Below are 18869 nucleotides of genomic sequence, written 5' to 3' on the forward strand. Positions count from 1 at the left end.
ACAAGTCCAAAACAATTCCTTCCCCCTTCTCTTAATATGTTTTCTTATACATTTGCATCTTCAGGTGCCCTTTTTTCCCCCATGTATCTCACCCTTTTTCCATCGTGCTCTTCCCTGTGTTTTATCTGTCACCAAAGTAGATTTGCCCTCCTCTAAACAGACCCATCTTCTTTTCACCTTCCACTCTGCTTGTCAGTCAATAACCAAAGAGATTATTTTTCACTAAAATCTTATCCTCCCCACTAATAACAATTGACCCATTTTTGTCACACAGTTTAAATGGAATAGTTCTACCCTTACAAAGCAGAGATGACTGGAACATTTGATGAAACTAATACATCAATTTAGAGGGGGTAAAAGGAGCTTCTTTAAATAAGCAGCAGTAAACCAGTAGAACTTTCTTCCACAGAAGAAGAAAATGAAGCCAGCAAGAAGAGGATAAGGGAGCAACCCAGACTGACAAGGCTAGAAATGCATAAAGTGACTTCCAAGTCTCGATAAGTCCTCACTCAAAGCCAGACTTACCTCAGAGAGATCTCCTTGGAACAGCCTAAAACACAGCCAGAAATCCAGCTGAAAGCTAAGAAATGTGGAAAATTTTGGGCCTAGCACTCCAGCTTACTCTCTGGTCCTCTAAGTTACCAGTATAGAAACGCAAAAGAAGCCTACTCCTGGACTGAAGCCTGAGAGAAAAGGCAAACGCATTTCCATTACAGAGAGGGCTCCACTTGTTGCTGAAGTGCTCTTTGGGGCCAGAATACCATGCAGAATTGTGACCGATGAAGAAGAGTAAAAAATAGCTTATCTACAGAAGTAACAGTTCTATATATGTACCCAAGCATTTTATGTCCCATTGCAGTGGTTTTTAGCCCATAGCAACAAGCACCCAAGAATCTGTGGACCATTTCTCCACGAAGTATGTTCATTGCTATGATATCGCCTTCCATATCCATGACCTTTTCAAAGGAATTTGCTATCACTAGACAGTCTTTGCAGGCCTTCAAATGCCCCCAGCTGAAAACAGCAATTACAGGTAACATCCGTTCACCTGGGAAAACAGGTAACATCCGTTCACCTGGGAAATATCAATGTGAAGACCTGATGCCTAAGGATGACAAATGTATTAACTGGCAATGGTGCTGCAATGACTATGAGAAGAGGACAAGTTACTTACTTTCAGGAAAAAAATCACAATTCACTTAATTCAAATTAGCTAAGTATCTCTGGTTAAATGAGCATCTCTTATTGAAATGTCTTGCTGATTTCAAACAGAAAATTTAAATGTTAACACCTAAGCTGTCAAGACATCATAAGAATTGGCTTGTGTTAATTATTTTAGTTACTTAATCCTTTCATGCTACTTTATTGTCAGGTGAACAAGTTTCATTTTGTCAGAAGATTCAATTTTCAAGTAATTATTTAACAGGCAGTGGCTAGTGAATTCATTCTGAGAACATGGAAGGAGTAAACTTTCATTTTAACTCTCAGTAAAATATTAGCACAGAGGCTGAGGACTTGAGTTTTTTGTTGGGGGGGGGGGGGGGGAGGGAGTTTCCTTCACTCCCAGCATCCTAAATAGAAGAAGCTCAAAGGGAAAAAATTCCCTGCCAAATCAAAAATACATATAATCATTTACCGCACAGTTCTACCAATATGGGAAATCAGTCATTTCAGTGCAACTAGGAACAATAGTGTTAAGTGACCCCTCAAAGATTTTGTCCCTCAGCCCAAGAAAATGCTGAACTGTTTCCTCAGTTACCTTTTGTCACTTCTTCTGGCTAAGTTGTGTGTATGTGATCTTCCCCCTAATGAAACCCAAGCAGTACAGATCGGAAATGCTCTACAGAGAAGTGACCTTTCCACTGAAAGGAGAATATCTGTTCAAAGTTATTTGTTTCATGGAACAGATACAAAAAGAAATAGCAATGGCTAGACTCAGCTTATGTCAGTGAAACAAAAAATTAGCCGCTCCCAATTCTATTTCTCTAACGAGTTTGGCCGGCTCTTGACCAAACTCTTCCACAGCTGCTGTGAATCCAGAAGGTTTTAATGAGATTTTTTGGGGGTGGGGGTGTTGAATTTCCTTACGCAATTATAGTTACAAGTCTCTCCTGCTCACAAAGCCTGATCTCCTGCAGCATATTTCTACCTTGTTCTTCCTGAGAATGCCAAAATCTCAGAGTTGAATGTGTTGTGACACAATCAGCCATTTGAAGCATCTGCTTTCCACTTGAATTTTATTTTTAGAGTCTTCCATAGTATTTCAAAGCACACCAAAGTTATCCTTCGACATGAAGTGAAAAGCTAAGAAGAAAATCTGAAGGATTTGATGAACTTTAAAAGATAAGCAAGCTTATGACATCTGTCATTCATAAAATTACTACTGTCTTATTTCTTTAGTAAGTGCACAGATATGGCTGCAAACGCCCATTTGCCACAGAAGCTTGAAGCTTTCTACCTCAGAGATGTCAGTCACTGGCTTAAAAGTGGTAGATCTTAAACTGGTAACGCTGAACTTCAACTAATGCTTGTAAAGGAAAATGATCTTAAAACACAGCAGTCTGAAATCTTGCAGTTAGTGTTTCTTAGGGACCTTGAGCAACCTGCTCAGTGCTGGACCTGCCTTGAGTGATGAGTTGGACCAGACGATCTCGCGAGGGCCCTTCCAATCTATATCATGCTATGAGTGAGTATTGAAGTGCTTTTGTGAAAAGTGTTTTATTTCGCCAGCCACCAGTGTTTGTACCTAAGTGCAGAGATGATTATAAATTATTTGAGAACATCTAAGAAGATAAAACACCAGGCTACATTTATTTCCCATTGCAGCATGAATCTGTGTGAATTCAACACTAGAACCTACTTGGTAAGATCTTTTTATAATTCCTGTAATACATCTTTTGTTTGACAAAGCATTCTCTTTCACATCAGTTTATAAGCATTAACTTACTTAATTCCACAAAATCCCTTCTATTTAAATCCTGTTCAACAAAATTGTGGTATTTGACATCAATTTCAATAAGCAACACTGTCAAAGGAGACCTCTAGATCAACATCACTGCGTAATGTAAACTAGCTTATTTCCAGTAACTCCAGTCAACCTAAGACAATGCACAGTGGTTGAGGATTCGGCTTATCCCTGACAGTGATCAGAAAGGGACGGTGTTCCCCTAACGTACAGTCACTCCAGATCCAGTATCAGCTGCTCTGCCCAAATGTGCTCCTGGTAAAAGACCAGAAAAAGAACTCTTAACAAGATATTATGAGGAGTGATATAACTTGTCCATACAGAGGATACAAAAATGGATGCTCCCTAAGAAAAGACAAAACTGAGATGTTAGATAGGGGTAAGGTGACAGAAGGGACTAGAACTAAGCATCTGCACCAGATAATGAAGCAATGAAACATGAAAAGTCATTTAAGAGCAAAGGATGTCCCCCTCTATGCATGAAGAACTGGCCTCTGAATACTAAGCAACACCTACAGACAAATAATGTCCACTACCTGCTAAATGGAGGTCATCACAAAAAAATCAGCAAGACCATGTGAAGATATTGTGGCAGAGAAACAGGACCAGAACTATAAAAGCAAGGCAAACTGGAGAAAAAAAGAAGAAAGGATTCCAAGCTCAATCAGAAAACCAGGTGAGAAAGGAACGGTGATAAAAATGAGAAGAATAACTGCCTGCTGCTGTGTGCTGCATGAATATTTACATCTGCCAGGCCATCAAAAAGCAAATTGACACTAAGTCACAACTCACCATTTGCTATTTATATTCTGGCAGCATTATGTTTATGTAATTTCTATCAGTCCGAGCCTCCTTTTTGGGGATGAGGATAAGAAAAGGAGATATGGTAATCAATTCTGCTACTGCTGTTTGTATTCACTGAGTTCTCTGGTGCTTAATGTGTGCCTTATGCATCAATTTTTATTAAAAAATGGACGTAGTTATTCCAGAATGATTTTAACTCACTAGCCTTATTCAAATATGTGCAAAGGCTTTCGCAGACATTTTCATTTTATGGGATTTAGGCATTAGCATGTAAGAGGCAATATTTAATGGTATGCGTATGCTGTAATCACAGCCTTGTCAAGGTACCTCACTGGAGAAGTGGAGACAAGTCTTACAGGTAGGCAGCCTATTACTAATTCTTTCTGAAGGCTTTTAAACCTGGGAACTGGTGGAGCCCTTTTAGACTGTACCAAGATTAGACAAAGGCTAATATTGCTTTAATCACCTCATCCTAGTTGTAGGGGCTTTAGTTTATTTTAAGCTGGTCAAATTTCACTTTAAAACCACAGATTATCTTAGATAAAATTTGAACACATCACCCCACTTGCAGAGTTTGGGTATGGATGAGAACTCAACTATGTCACTGCAGAAAACGTCTCTAGTTCTGCAGTGTAGATACAGCCTTTAAAAGTGATGAGCGCTTTCTCCCTTATACAGTGCAACATGTGGCTTGTAACACAAAGACCTGACATTGTGCTGAGGGAGGAGATCATCATCAGTATGAAGTTGGCTGAAGACCCAGGAGATACAACCAGGACTCCCACATACTTCTGCACTGACAGCTCCTGTTTGTTTGGAGAATACCAAAAGCAAGAAATGAAACCAGCAGCTGCAAAGGAACTGTGGAGAGGGAGAGAGGACAACGAGGATTAGCAATATAACGCAGCATGTTCTAGAGCCAAGTAAGGAAGCAACAAGATATACCAACAAGAAAACCAGTGAAGTGCTAAAATATGAACGGACGTAAGTGTTAGGACCTCCTGCAACCTTTAAAATGCATAAGAATATGACTTTATTTTCCATTCCACCTCTGCAGCTGTGGACTTCCATAGCAGCTTCACCGAAGTCTGAACAGCTGCTAAAATGGACTTGGCCCCTTCCTTCTCCTCTGTTACACTGACGTTGGTATCTATCTGATTTTGTAGCAAGCTCCTGGTTGCAACAAAACTAGTGAAAACCAAAGCTTTTTATGCAGGGTTGCCCTGATAGGCTGCCTTACCACAGAGACAGACAACCATCCTTGCCAGTGCAGCAGAGCAGGTGGGAACACCACCTCCAGCAGCTGCTAAGGCTGTGGCTCCACTGGCTCCACCAGTTCAGCAAAGCAGGCACCATGCAAAAGCAGGGAGGAAGGGCAGGCTTACGGCACACTGAAAGTCTGAGGAAACAAAAATCACAGATGATGAACTCTGACAAACACACAGAGGAGAATCTTGGTGCAAAATGAAAACAATTAACACCCCAAACTAAAAGGCAAAACAAGGTTGGACGCAGAGCAAGGAACCCATGATAGGCAAACAGAATCAAAGAATCAGAATAGTTTGGGTTGGAAGGGACTTTTAAAGATCATCTAGTCCAACCCCCCTACAATGAGCAGGGACATCTTCAATCAGACCAGGTTACTCAGAGCTCTGTCCAACCTGACCTTTAATATTTCCAGAGGTGAGGCAACTACTACCTTTCTGGGAAACCTGTTCCAGTGTTTCACCATCCTAATCATAAAAAATACTTCCTATATCTAGTCTAAAACTACTCTCTTTCAGTTTAAATCCATTACCCTTGTCCTACCATAACAGGCTCTACTGAAACATTTATTCCCACCTGTCTTATAAGTCCTGAAAGGCTGCAATAAGGTCTCCTTGGAGCCTGCTCTTCTCCAAGATGAACCACCCCAGCCCTCTCAGCCTTTCTTCATAAGAGAGGTGTTTCATCCCTATGATCATTTTTGGACTTGCTCCTACAGTTCCGTGTCTTTCCTGTGCCGAGAGCTGGATGCAGTACTGCAGGTGTGGCCTTGCCAGAAAAACCTGGTGAGAGGCATTTCAACCGCCTGTGTTATCACCAGGCAAAAAATGTTAATACATGACCATATTCAAATGAGAATGAACTAAAAGGGAAACGAATGGACAATTTATAACATCTTGCTATTCTTTTATCCTGTACTGCTTAAGCCTTTGCTTACATGGATAGCTCTCCATTCTGCTCAAAATAATGAAGAAAAGAACTGCACAGGGATTCCACAACAGCGGTTCCTTCATCTCTCAAAGAGGTGAGAGGACAAGTTACAGGGAGATATGCTTTTAAGTTACTGAAATTCACTGTACTCTGAATGGCCACTCAGCATGCTGTGCAATATAATCACATACCAGCAGTGCTTTACATCTCAGCTCAAGTCTTCTGATCTTTTGCTCAGCGCAGGACTATAAAGCTTGGTGTGCTTTGAAATGCCTGAAGCCTAACATGAAATTGTGCTCTTGGCAAAGCATCATGCTTATCCTGCATTTCTTTAGCTATGCACAACACACACTTATTTAATTCAGGAAAGGAGGAAGGCAGCTATTTTCTCCCAGAAGCTTATCCTACTCATTTATTATGACCCTCCAGAGCATATGGCCAGAAGCAAAGACAACTGTTTTTCACATAGAGCTTAAGGAAAGTAACTTAAGCTTGACTGCCTTGTGCTGACAAAGAATGGACTTTAAGTAAATCATGGCATGTATGCACACCACTGCAGCACAGCACCAAAGCACAGTGTGTTTTATTTTGCAGCTTCTGTTACAACTAGAACAGAGAAAAGCAGCACTACAGCAGGTGTAATTCACCCACCACAGCATATCTGAGCTAGACAGCACTGCCGGCCAGCTACAGGGTGTAGAGAAGACTCACATATCACTTTGGCCTGGGTGGGAACTAAAAGGAAACAAAGAAATTTCTATGGAACAAGTTAGGTGCCTAGATGACAAATGAAGTCTAAGCTATCACCCTCTGGTCTCCTTACAGGGGTATACAAGCACCTCCAGAGAGCAATTAATCTCATCCTAAAACACATGTTTGAGACAGGCATGATGAATGGCCTGTTGAAGGTACCACATTTTCACCCTAACTATGAAGGAAAGAATGATTACCTGCGGCTTTGACATCTAGTTTAAAATTCCTAAAGCCAGAAGAGACAAACCTCAATTACAGGGGGGAGGAAGGAAGCGCATAACAGGCAGTTCAGCTCCTCCTTCCTCTGACCAGAGGCAGAACATCCCTCTCATCGCCCTTGCAACAGAAAAACATAGTCCTTATTACATCAGACTCCACTTCTGCCACTAGCTACCCACTCACCCATACACGTACACTTTGAAGAGGGGAGATGGCAAGCACCTCTCACTATTCCTTGGACAACTGCCACCTTCAAACAGGATGGCTGGGAGCAACAACCTGTAGCTGGGGAGGGAGCCCATGGTCCCCCATGGAGTACCAATCCAGCCTTACCAGTACCATGTGAACCAACTTACAGACACAGACCTGGTTACCAAAATTAACAGCATGATTTCACTGACCCCAGGGCAGCACTATTCAGAAATGCTCACGCACTGCCTCTTCATCCATGGCTGCTCTTCCCGGTGCCAGCTCTGTCCCCTGCTTTGTGCCGGCTCACTCATTGGTGCATGACATGGTGAGTCAGTTGAACTGGGACAAGTTAAAAGACATTAATTTGAGAAGCCTTCCCTGATTACAAGTCAGGCTAATTCATTCAACAAAATTACATTCATTTCCTAGTTATCTTCAAATACATCAATCCAGTCTGAAAATGGTCTGGATCCGTTGGCATTTACAATTATATTCCCACTTCTGTTCATTACACAGAATAGCGTGACAAAGAAATCAGCAGTTTAAACAGCCTGCTGCCTCAGGTTACAGAAGTTTCCTTGTGGATTATTTTCTCTTCCATTTTGAAAAGCACATAAATTATTAACGCAAGTCACTAAAATTCCCTGTCTTTCAACAAGGACATTCTAATCATACGTCAACAAAAATCAGAGTTTACTGGGTATCAACTAACAATCATCTGCTGAGAAAAATGCAACTGATGTGTTTCAGAATTATAGGAAAAAATAGATTTTCTTCTTGTAATTTCAGAAGATACAGCAGGGTTGCTGTGACAATTAGTGAATATTTAAGTGCTTGATATTCATCGGAAATAGTCTGACAGCGATGGCCAAATAATTTCAGGCATGAGAAGAAAAGAAAGTCTCAGACTGATGAATAACTGACATTTGACCTGCTGTTCACTTCCTAAGCTGGAAAAAAAATGCAATTCATAGAGAATTGAACTTGAAGCTGGCTAAGAAAGCATAAAACAGTGTTTCATGTTTCTGCATTGCCTTACTGTCTAATGCTCTTTTATAAAACTGTTTTATTCAGTGTTTATAAGATGCATATTGAAGAGAGAAGTAAATGTCTAGGACAAAGCAATTACCGTACCCCATAAATGTTACAGAAAATAATTTAAACATTTATAAAACTGTGGCTGAAATTTCAAATTTAATAGAGTAACACAATGCTTCTGCAAATTTATAACAAAGCAGATGTAATCTTTGTTGTTAAGTATTGAGACTTTCTAATATCAAGCTTCTTCTGGCACACTTACACTGGTCTGAAGTTGGTGGGGTGTATATTCAAAAGAAGGCATTTTCGCTACAAAGGGAATATGAACAATCGTCATATGGCTGCATGAAAAAAGGAAAGAGCCAAACAAAAAACCACACCCAGAACATTAAGCCTTAAGACACAGAGCCCTGGCAGGATTATGAAGTCCTCTCTGAAAATTTGGGACTCGAGGCACAGAAATTCCCCTCCAGAGCCCTGCAAACAAACTCCAGTGGAAGATAAATCGTTGTAGACCAAGACCATTCCGTCTTTATTCTCAGATAATCCAAAGATGAAGAAGCTTTTCTCTTCTGAGAAAAACACAAATTGAAATGAAATGTTTACAATCGATGTTTACTAAGGATTATACCCTGACCCTGCTTTCTATTAAGAGACTCCTCTTGCTTAAGAAACCAGGTGTTAATCCCTCAAAGCGGATGACATTTTCCAACCCTGCATATTTCACAAAGCTTGAACACATTCAGAGGGAAAGAAAGTTTACATAAGACAAAACAGATGTTCAATAAACTTGGGTAATCTGACAGACAAGTATGTTTTGGCCTTTCCAAAAGAGAGCCACAAAAAGGCAACAACTATTTTCTTCCAGACACAGTAAAAAGGACTTTGGTTTGGTTTTAATTAAAAAGACTGGATCCTAACCAAAAGAAGAATCCCTACCTCCTGTGCTATACTTTGATCTCACCTTTGATGTAACGGGAAAAAAACAACTCTGACTTTCTACTTAGCATCCATAGTATTGCTCCTGCCACATCAATGTCGTTCACTCAGAGAGTAGGATTTGATCAGAGACAGGCCTCATGTCAGGCAGGGTTAAACCTGGACTGAGTCACCAAATCATCTCAGCACTCTACATTAGAATCAGTCATGTCTTCAGCATTACCTAGAAAGGAACAACACTGACTCTTTCTGCTGAGGAGTAGCTTTAAAGCAGATTACTTCTGGCACTGAAACAACTACAAAAGTAAATACATAAGTGGCACAGTCATTAAAGGATTTGCTTCCCCAGAATTATCTACAGTAGATGCTACTATTAACCGTTTTTACTGTTCCTTAAAAACTCTATTTCTTTTTTACTTAAACTGGTTTGAACCTACACAGGAGACCATATTAAAACAAACAGAAGAAAATCCTTAAATTTTACTATGGTTCTATGGAATCAATTCCACTCTCTTCTACCTAAACTTAGATGAGACTGGTAGAAATGAAATAAGAGTGAAATCAAGCAGAACTGTACGCTTCTACCCTCTCTTGTATAATACACAATTTCTATTTGGCAGCGTTGAGTTTCACAAGTTTTACAGTAGAAGTGTCAACCTTCCAGAATTCCCAAGATTTATCTTTAAATGATTATCATCATGTGTACAAGGGTGAAAAAAAATGTTCTTGCTCCTTCATATTACTCAGTTTAGTTAAAGCTGTTGTCCTCTTACTTAGCAGAAATGGACTGTGTTTGCTCATTCTGTCACATAGTCAGAACTCAGCCAAACATGAGCTAAAACACATTGGGGTATTTTGGACCTCTGCAGTCTTCAGTTAGCATATCTAACTAAATTTTCAGTAAATACAGCCAAACTGGAAATTAGAAACAAAAAGCAAGAGACAAAAATCTATTCCACACTTCATGCAAGCCCTCCATAAAGCTAACTGCATAACTACCAGCTGCAAGTGCTGAGTGATCATGAACTTTCAACTCACGGCCTGATTTTTAGGCTTGAAGCACTTACAACTGCAGGCGAAGCCAGCATTTGTCTAAGAGTTCATGACAGACTCAAACTAAAGGTACAGAAATTCAGTCATTAAAACTTAAAAGGGGGAAAGATATTCTAGATAATTTCTCTTCTCAGAGCAGAATAAGCAAAAAATGTGCTCAAAAAGGAAGCTGATGAATTTTATACTTTCCTTTTAAGTTAAAGGCAATAAATACGAAGTGAAAGTAATATCATCTCTTTGTTTGAAAGCAGCAGTGCTTACTTTTGCCCCACATTCCCCAAGCATCTGTACTTACTTGAAAAGAGTCGTGCCACCAGCTAACTAGATGTGTATGAAAGATCCAGGATTATCTATTCAACCTTTCACTGGATTTTTGGAATATAGGAATGTTTGGAAACTCTGCAATGAAATATTGCTTGTTAACATCAAGCAGCATGTACAATTCTTCTTATGTACCTTTCCTTTTATAATAGAGCATTTGCAAAAATTGGTGAAAGGGCCTTCATTGTGGCTTCTGTTTTCAAGCCTCCCATAAAACTCCCTATATACATACCTCATGTTTTTTTCCTGGCAAAAAATATTGTTTACAAGCCCATTTTAAGCTATGTGGGTCTCGCTTTCCTTTCTTTTTTTGGCTTGTGAGAAGCTAATATAACGAGCCAGGCATACTATGATTATATAGCACCAAAACACTAACACCAAAAGTTGGTCAATAAAAAATTAGTTTTCCTTTAGAAGCATAAAAGATGCTGGAGTTAGCTCACTTTTAAATAGCCTAATCAGCAGCACTGGAGGAGAAAGGAATTAGGTCATGCTTTTCTCCTGTTTCGTTATATACAGAACGGACATAGCAATCTAAAGGGTTTTGCTCTAATAAAAACAAGTCATTTGCATACAATAGGAGAAAAGGGATTGCCTAAGTACAAGAGCATTGAATCTTGCCTCCTGGAAGATAATTTAAAACCAAACAAAACTTAACAAAACAGAAAACCACAAAAACCACCCCAAACATAACCACCTCAAAGTCATACAAGAACAAATCGAAGAAAAACACCACAGTGATAAGATCTTTTTCCGAGTTTAGCTAATGGAGGGAGGTGCACCTGTAACAAAAGAAATTATAGGAGTAGCAAGGAAGGAGGAGGAGACAGATACTCCAAACTACTTCACTACTTCCCCCAAATTCAGGAAGAAGTAGCACCAGTACCTGTTTCTATTTTTACACAGACTTCACAAGCAGATATTAAACTGACATGACTTAAACTCCATACTGTCCTGCAAGACACATTACAAGCATCAATAAAGCCACTCAAAGTTTCGCCCATTCACCGACAGAGAAAAGGTTATCCAACAAAATTCCTGAAAGTGTAGGAAACACAAAACCTTCTCGGTTTATATTTGTATCATGTTTGGAAGGTTATTTTCATAACTATGGCAGCTCAAGTTTTGGAAAGAATAGTTCAGACCTTCAACCACACAAAAAGCCTTTAATTCTCCACAGAGGAGCAAACCCACAGATGTGCTTAGGCATATATGTTTAACATCCTCTGCTCACAGCCACATTTGCTGCTCCTAAAATATTTTGTTGAAATGGTATCACTTTCTTTTTCTGTATATACTGCACCAATCTGGCTAAAAACAGCAAGCTTTTCCAGCAAGCAAGTTCCCAGTAAATGGGAACATGGGTTTGCCAACATGAATAAACATCTCAGTTTAGAGGTATTAAAAGTTTTTTGGTTTCGTGAGATGGGACTAAAAATTCAACACTTTGTAGAGCAGACTGAAAACTATGTGTATTGCTTCATTTGACTATGCATATCATAAAGACAAAAAGCTTTAGGAATCTGCTCTAAAAGACTTTATAATCTAAGTATCCTACAGATTTCACCACAAGATTTGACTTTAAAACTGACTGGGCTTTCCTTGAATAGAGGTGGTTACAAAATAAAAGCCACAATCATACTGAAGTGATCCAAACAGACAGTTGTTTAAAAATCCAGGTCTTCCAGGTGTTGCTGAAGTTTAGAAACAGAAAAATAATGTTGATGCCTTTTAATAATGAAGACTGAAAGAAATACTGCTTTCTCAAATTCCCAGAAGCAAAGCTGGAGTTATACGGGTGCGTTGCATTCACTCATTACTTACATTTGCTCCTAAACAATTTAATGAAAGGAATCTGATCTCAAAAATGTTTATACTAAGTGTTTGTTAAATGGAATTACTAATGCTTATAAATTGCACGTCATTTCCAATGTATGATTAAGAGGCAGCTGGGAGGGGCGGAGGTTGTCTCTAGGATAACAGGGATATTTGTACCATGTAAGATAAGCAGCACAATTTCATCAGCCTTCAATAATTTAAACTGGAGCTAAACTTTTGAACAGCAACAATTAACTAAGACTACTAATTTTAGTCTGTTTGCTATAGATATTTGATAAGCATCCTGAAGGGCTCAAAAGCATAATAAGTTGCTCCATACAGGAGCATTTCACTTGGTGGCGGTTCAGTTCACACGTACCTGCCTGTGCAGAGAACTTACAAACAGGTAAAAACCCATATTTTTTTTCAAATGAAGATTTTCCTAATCAGAATTCCTTTATCTTTAACAAAGGGTTAAGACTGTTTCAGTGACCACCAGCACTTTCACAGAGCACTATACTTGGAAGATACATGTATTTCACTGGTACCCCCCAATTTCATGGTAGGGAAAACTGAGGCAATGAAGGCATGGAAGTTACCATAGCTACATAAAATGCAAGTAACAGAGGATGAAATTTGAACTCAGGTGTCCAGTTTCCTATTCACAGAACCCTGAGGACTTGGAAAAATATACATTCCAGTACACTTTCATAACAGCGACAGTGTTCCAACAACCTTACATTAATTATCTAAGAATGGAATATTAAAATCATTAGTGGTTACTAACAGCTAGAAAATGTAAAACAGAATTGGTCTTTGATTCAAAACTAATTCAAGCTAATTCTTCTGATCATGCACACACAAAAGCAATAGTAACTCTGCTTTCCTGGCAAGTACAAGCCTAGATTAATTTCAGTGGGGTACAGAGTAACTTTAGATGAGATTGATCTGATTCTATCCTTGCACTCAATGTGTGTGAGCACTTTCTGTCTTTAAGAGGTACAAATCAGGGAAAACTTTGATGATTTCAAGTTACTATCCTAAGGACTTGCAAGAGGGAAAGAAAAAACAACCTATATAGATGTATGGTTTATTGAATCAAGAGAAAACACCATCAAGGAAATAAAACAACTACTCAGGAAGTAGTGGAAACCACCGATGGTTCAAAGAAAAAGAAACAACAACGGACTTTCACCTCTTCTGGAGCTGTTCAAACAGAAACAGAATAATAGCTGTAATTTACAGTTCACTCTTTAATGTTATGCTATTGCACCATCATCTATTTAATGTTGATATAACAGCCATTTTCTCCGCAACATGAACTCATTAGCCAAAGAATCACAGCTGAAATAAAGAGAAAAGTAGTTTGAAAACATGTGTTTTTAGAAATGCCTGAATAGTCTTTAGCCATCTCAACCTCCACACCCTTACCGGAACATCAAAAGTTTCCTGTGTGTCATCCAGCATCTGAATTTTGATGGAGATGAGTTTTCCTGGAGGTGTCACAGGTGGTTTCTGTCCATGCTCCAAGGTACTGATCCCAGCATTTTCCTGAGCTCCTAACCGGGATCCTGCTGTTGGTCTCTGCTCTGTTTCACCCATGTTTAGAGAAACACGTTTCTTCTATCTGATAAGAGAAAAAGGGCAAAGAAGACCACACAATTTATAAATAAGAGTTGTTCCATGTAAGCATTATGGTATATATACTTAGAGCTAATAAACCATATCACCATTAACACAAAGTAATAACCATTATGATTTTTTTTTAATGTCTCATATGAAGACAAGAAAAGCAGGTAAACTTCATGGTTTTTGAAATACACATGGTAATCAGCTCCTGGGGGTAAGGCTGATAGAGTGGCTGGAGTACTGTACAATGGGAAAATACCCCTTTTCTCCATGGAAAAGGAAACAAAACCACACTGGAGTATGACTGAACCAGATTTCAAGGAATTATGTTAATTTTCGTGTATTTATGAATCAGGCTGTTAACAACCACGGCTCCCAGAGAAGGGAGGATGATGAGGAAAGGTGAGACAACTCAGCACTTGACTATTGCCCCCTCTTGGCCATATCAGCACTTCCTCCCTTTGGTCCCTCCAGCCTTCTCTGACCCTTTTGAAGCTGCCACCTTGCTTAAGAGGCTTCAAAGCAGGAAAGCCAAAGGGGCACAAGATGACCCCAATTATGTGGCCTAAATATATTTTTTCTTATGGGGAGCAGAATTGCTCTAGAATCTGGAGACCAGCCTAATCCCACTGATGGGCCAAAGACTATGAGGATGAGCTACCGAGAAGTTCAGAAGAAGCCAGAGGAAAAACAACAGTTGTAAAAAGCAAGGCAAATCTGATCTTCCTTTAGAGCAGGAGGGGAACACCACAGAAAGAACTTTCCTTGCTGTGTTATGGGAGCCTCCACCAACTGCTGAATGCGGATGTCTGCTTCATATCCATGGAAAGTAACCTCAGAAACTGGCTCATTAATTTTTTTTCCATGCAGCTTTCATATATTACTCAGCACATTTCTGCTAAATAATTATTCTATCCTAAAAAGGCAGCAGACCTACAACACTGATTCAGTGTAGGTTTTCATTAACCAGCACAACTTCAAACCTGCTTTTTTAACTCAAGGACCATTAGTTTTACTTGTCAAATGTCACACATCCTACTACAATTTTATTTCGCTTTCTCTCCCCCCTCCTTTAGACATAGACACTCTAGTTGGGTTTCTGATGAAATTCATTGCATCGGTCTATTTATCTTTCTTGGTAATTGCATTTCCATTCTGCATGACTTTTATATGCTGATCAATGACCATTAAAAAAACATCTGTAACTTTCCCACTGAACAGAGGTGGAAGACAACTACTGCCAGTCATTGTCTGGCTTTTACTCTGAGGTTACAAATAGCAAGAAATCTACGGGAAAGCTAGGAAGTACTTGATAGCCCATGTAGTAGTGAATGCATCACTAGATCTGTGATATACTATAAGAACAGTGCCATTAAATAATATACTAGTACCACACGGAGAGAAAAAAACAGTCCTGTCTTTGGCAGGGTATACTCTTTACCACACATTTCTCTTCTGTGTCCTGACTAATTTGTTCCCACCTATTTCTTTCTTCTGCATTCCTGACTAATTTGGTTTTTTTTACACAGCAGTGGCTTGGAGTAAAAATTTTTACAAGAGCACTTGGAGTAAAATTAAAAAAAAAGTGTTAGCTGAGAGGGAAGTGAATGAAAAATTAGGGATCGCACACTTCTACACATCAGCTGAATGGGCACAAGTGAAAAAGAATGAAAAACTGCAGGCCAGCTTCAGCAATGAGCCAGTGCTATCCTACCCAACAGGGTTGGAGGCACCAGTGAAGCCTACTCAAGTGCACGCCCATTACTGCTGAGGCAAATTTTTCCTCAGTTGGCACTGTAATCTGAAATGTAAGAGGAATATTTTAAGTAAAATCAATTTAATTGAATTAAATTAAAACCTTTTTACAAGACAAGAAGTGCCAACAAGAAAGCCACAGCTGGAGGCAGAAATTCCAAAACAAAAGCCACCGAACTCTGAGGAGGGACTGTTCATAAAGACTTGTAGTGACAGGACAAGGCGGAATGGGTGTAAACTGGAGAGAGTCAGATTTAGGCTAGACATAAGGAAGAACTTCTTCACAACTGGAGTGGTGAGGCACTGGCACAGGTTGCCCAAGGAAGCTATAGATGCCCCATCCCTGGAGGTGTTCAAGGCCAGATTGGATGGGTTCTTGGGCAGCCTGATCTGGTGGGAGGTGTCCCTGCCCATGGCAGGAGGGTTGGAACCGGATGATCTTTAAGGTCCCTTCCAACCCTAACTATTCTATGAGTCTATGATTCTATATAGCAAGACTCCAGGCCTACTTAAAAATAAGCCTGGTTTTCATGCATGTGAAGTACATAGGGACATAACGGTATTAAACACACTCTGTCTGGAAGTGTCACTGCACACAAAGATACTAGTCCATGTCTTTATTAATTCAAAAGCAGTTTTAAGAGCTCTTCTGAAGTCACCATATAATACAGCCAGCACTCAGAGCACAAAGGACCTCTACAATTGCTGTGTTAGTGTGGTGGACTTTGGCTAAGTACAGATATTTAAAGCAGATGAAGAAGAAATCTACTCTTTCCATTAAATCCTAAACATAGGAATCAATCCAGTCAGTTCAAGTGATATCATTAAATAATTAATGCAAGGAAATATTACAGAGCTTGAACCTTTCTATAAATGTTCTGCTGACTAGACGATTTAGTGGCCTGCACACACATACAGACAAGCCAAGAAACTTAGTGAACCAAGGCAAAAAGACCTAAAATCTAGGAACCATAAAAAATAATGGAGGAGGCTGAACAATCCTAATTCTTTCAGCGTTTCCTTGTATGGGAGGTGCTCCAGCCCTCTGATCTGTTTTAACTTCCAAAATTGTGGTTTTTTGGAAGAAATCCTATTAGTTTTACTTAGATGAATAGCTTAAATTTTTGTCATTACCACCTTTGCTTTGTGCAAGTTTGTTATGTTCTTGCAGAAATTAACTGGGTTAATGTTTCACAAAAGATAAAAAATTGAGCTCCATTGCTTCTTTGTCTGCTCCCCATCATTACAGACTAAATTTGGTTTATTGATTAGATACTAGAGGACATTTTTTACTATGAGGGTGGTGAGGCACTAGAACAGGTTGCCCAGGGAAGTTGTGGATGCCCCATCCCTGGAGGTGTTCAAGGCCAGGTTGGATGGTGCTTGGAGCAACCAGAGCCGTCTGGGAGGCGTCTCTGTCCCTAGCGGGGGACTGGAACTGGATGGGCTTTAAGGTCCCTTCCAACTCAAACCATTACATGATTCTATGAAAGAAGCCACCCTCAAGACTTGCTCAGCAGAGTCCCTATGTCTACCAAGTGCAACAGTGGTGAAAGTCGACCCACAAGGCAGCAGAGACACACAGCTAACCATCGCAGCAACAAACGGCTCATTTTCAAGCCATGCTATATGAAGTGACTGCATCAGCCCCATTTCAGGCAACAACAACCAAAATTCATTTCTTGAGCAGAAGTCATCACGTGGATCAGCTGTGTGGGAATACCTAGAGGTGGCAGATTTATCCTTTTCACAAATACCTTCTGTAAGAAGTCTGCAGTAGAGAAGGGGGAACTTTCTGGAAAGCTTCAAAGTCACAATCATCTTACGATTCTTCAGTAGTTTCTCTTGGAAGAATATTGAAGATTTCTTGGAAAATCTTTTCTTCATATTCTGATTTTCTTAAGAAATTACCACCAACAGCTGCTTCACTAACACAACATTTGTGTTTCACGTTATTCCACATAGAACCTCAAACACCCTTGAAATTATACAAAGATCCTTGCAAAGAAAGGCAATGGATCAGAATTTTTGTGGAAGCAAAGAAATGTGACACCAAAAGCCCTTAATAGAAAAACAGCTCGACCTTGAAGTACAACCAGGGGAGCTGGGTGGCATCTTCTCTGCAAGAGAAGGTGGTTTCTGGGGTCCTGTTCAGACTCCTTTCTGCTCACATCCACAATGCTGAGCTAGAGAAGGAAGTATTACAAAATGCCTATTCTTCTGTAGCATGTTCTGGAATTAAAAAAAAAAAAAAAAGGAAATGTAAACGATTGCTTTGTGAAGTCAGAAGTAGGGAGGCTCTAGGTGAGGTATGGTCAAGAAGATCTGCATTAGAGGCTCATTTCTAGTCCTCTGTACAGTCAGTGGAGGACAGGACGAAGGGGGAGCTCTTTAACTGGGCTTAATTTCTAGACACAAATTTCTTTTTTCTGTCCTTAAAAACACAGAAAATTAACTTCTTAAAACCTGCCTCCCCTAGAAAATACCACCACGGCTGTCCAATTTTTTTGGAAGTCTCAGGACTGGATACTTCAGCATTCAGCAGACCTCCTAAAATTTTCAGCAGTAAGAAATGCCCTCAATTAAGGCAGAGAGCATCCATAACAGAATAAAATTAATCACCTGCCACAAAAATGAAGATAGCCCACAAAGTTTCCCATCTTGATCAGATTCTGAAAACCTCTAAATCATGCTCCCTTATCCCTTGACCTAGTTTCAATGGTATTGCCACGTAGATGAACCAGCAAAGTACTCAGATTTGTTGAACAGTACAGCACACTGATACCAAACTAGCTAGAACATGAAACCGAAGTTAAGTTCAGGGACCTAAGCAGCTGAGTAACACAAAGCCTCACAAACTCAACTACTCAGTGCATTGATAATACAGCCTGCAATGCAGAATAGTGAACATCTATATAAGTCCAGGACAAAAAATCCCCGTCTCTTGCAAGCCGATCAGCACAGCATTCAGAGTGCCCGCATTCATTACTGATTCTACCTTTAGGGCCATTCAGCTTCCAACTGGAGCTCATTTATCTTCATTGCATTCAGGTCCTAAAGCTGTTTGCAATTTTGCGATGCTAGCAGCTGTCCCAGATTCCAAGTCTTCTGCCAGATGTCAGCAAAGAGCAGTCCCATCCTGCACAAATCTGATGTATGCTATCTTTTTTCCTCAACCACACACCTG

The 18869-nt window shown here is 39.8% G+C and overlaps 1 protein-coding gene across 5 annotated transcripts in view; it reads right to left on the bottom strand.

The window, feature by feature from the left end:
• Positions 1–18869, bottom strand: part of FARP1 (FERM, ARH/RhoGEF and pleckstrin domain protein 1) — a 223677-nt gene that overhangs the window by 168554 nt on the left and 36254 nt on the right. For all 5 annotated transcript variants that reach the window (XM_054056106.1, XM_054056105.1, XM_054056104.1 and 2 more), the window contains exon 2: positions 13730–13925. In XM_054056106.1, the coding sequence (XP_053912081.1) occupies positions 13730–13900 (171 nt within the window). In that variant the 5' untranslated portion in view covers positions 13901–13925. The remainder of the gene's footprint in view (positions 1–13729; positions 13926–18869) is intronic.

Source organism: Cuculus canorus, chromosome 1 (assembly GCF_017976375.1).
Source record: "Cuculus canorus isolate bCucCan1 chromosome 1, bCucCan1.pri, whole genome shotgun sequence".
Taxonomy (NCBI): domain Eukaryota; kingdom Metazoa; phylum Chordata; class Aves; order Cuculiformes; family Cuculidae; genus Cuculus; species Cuculus canorus.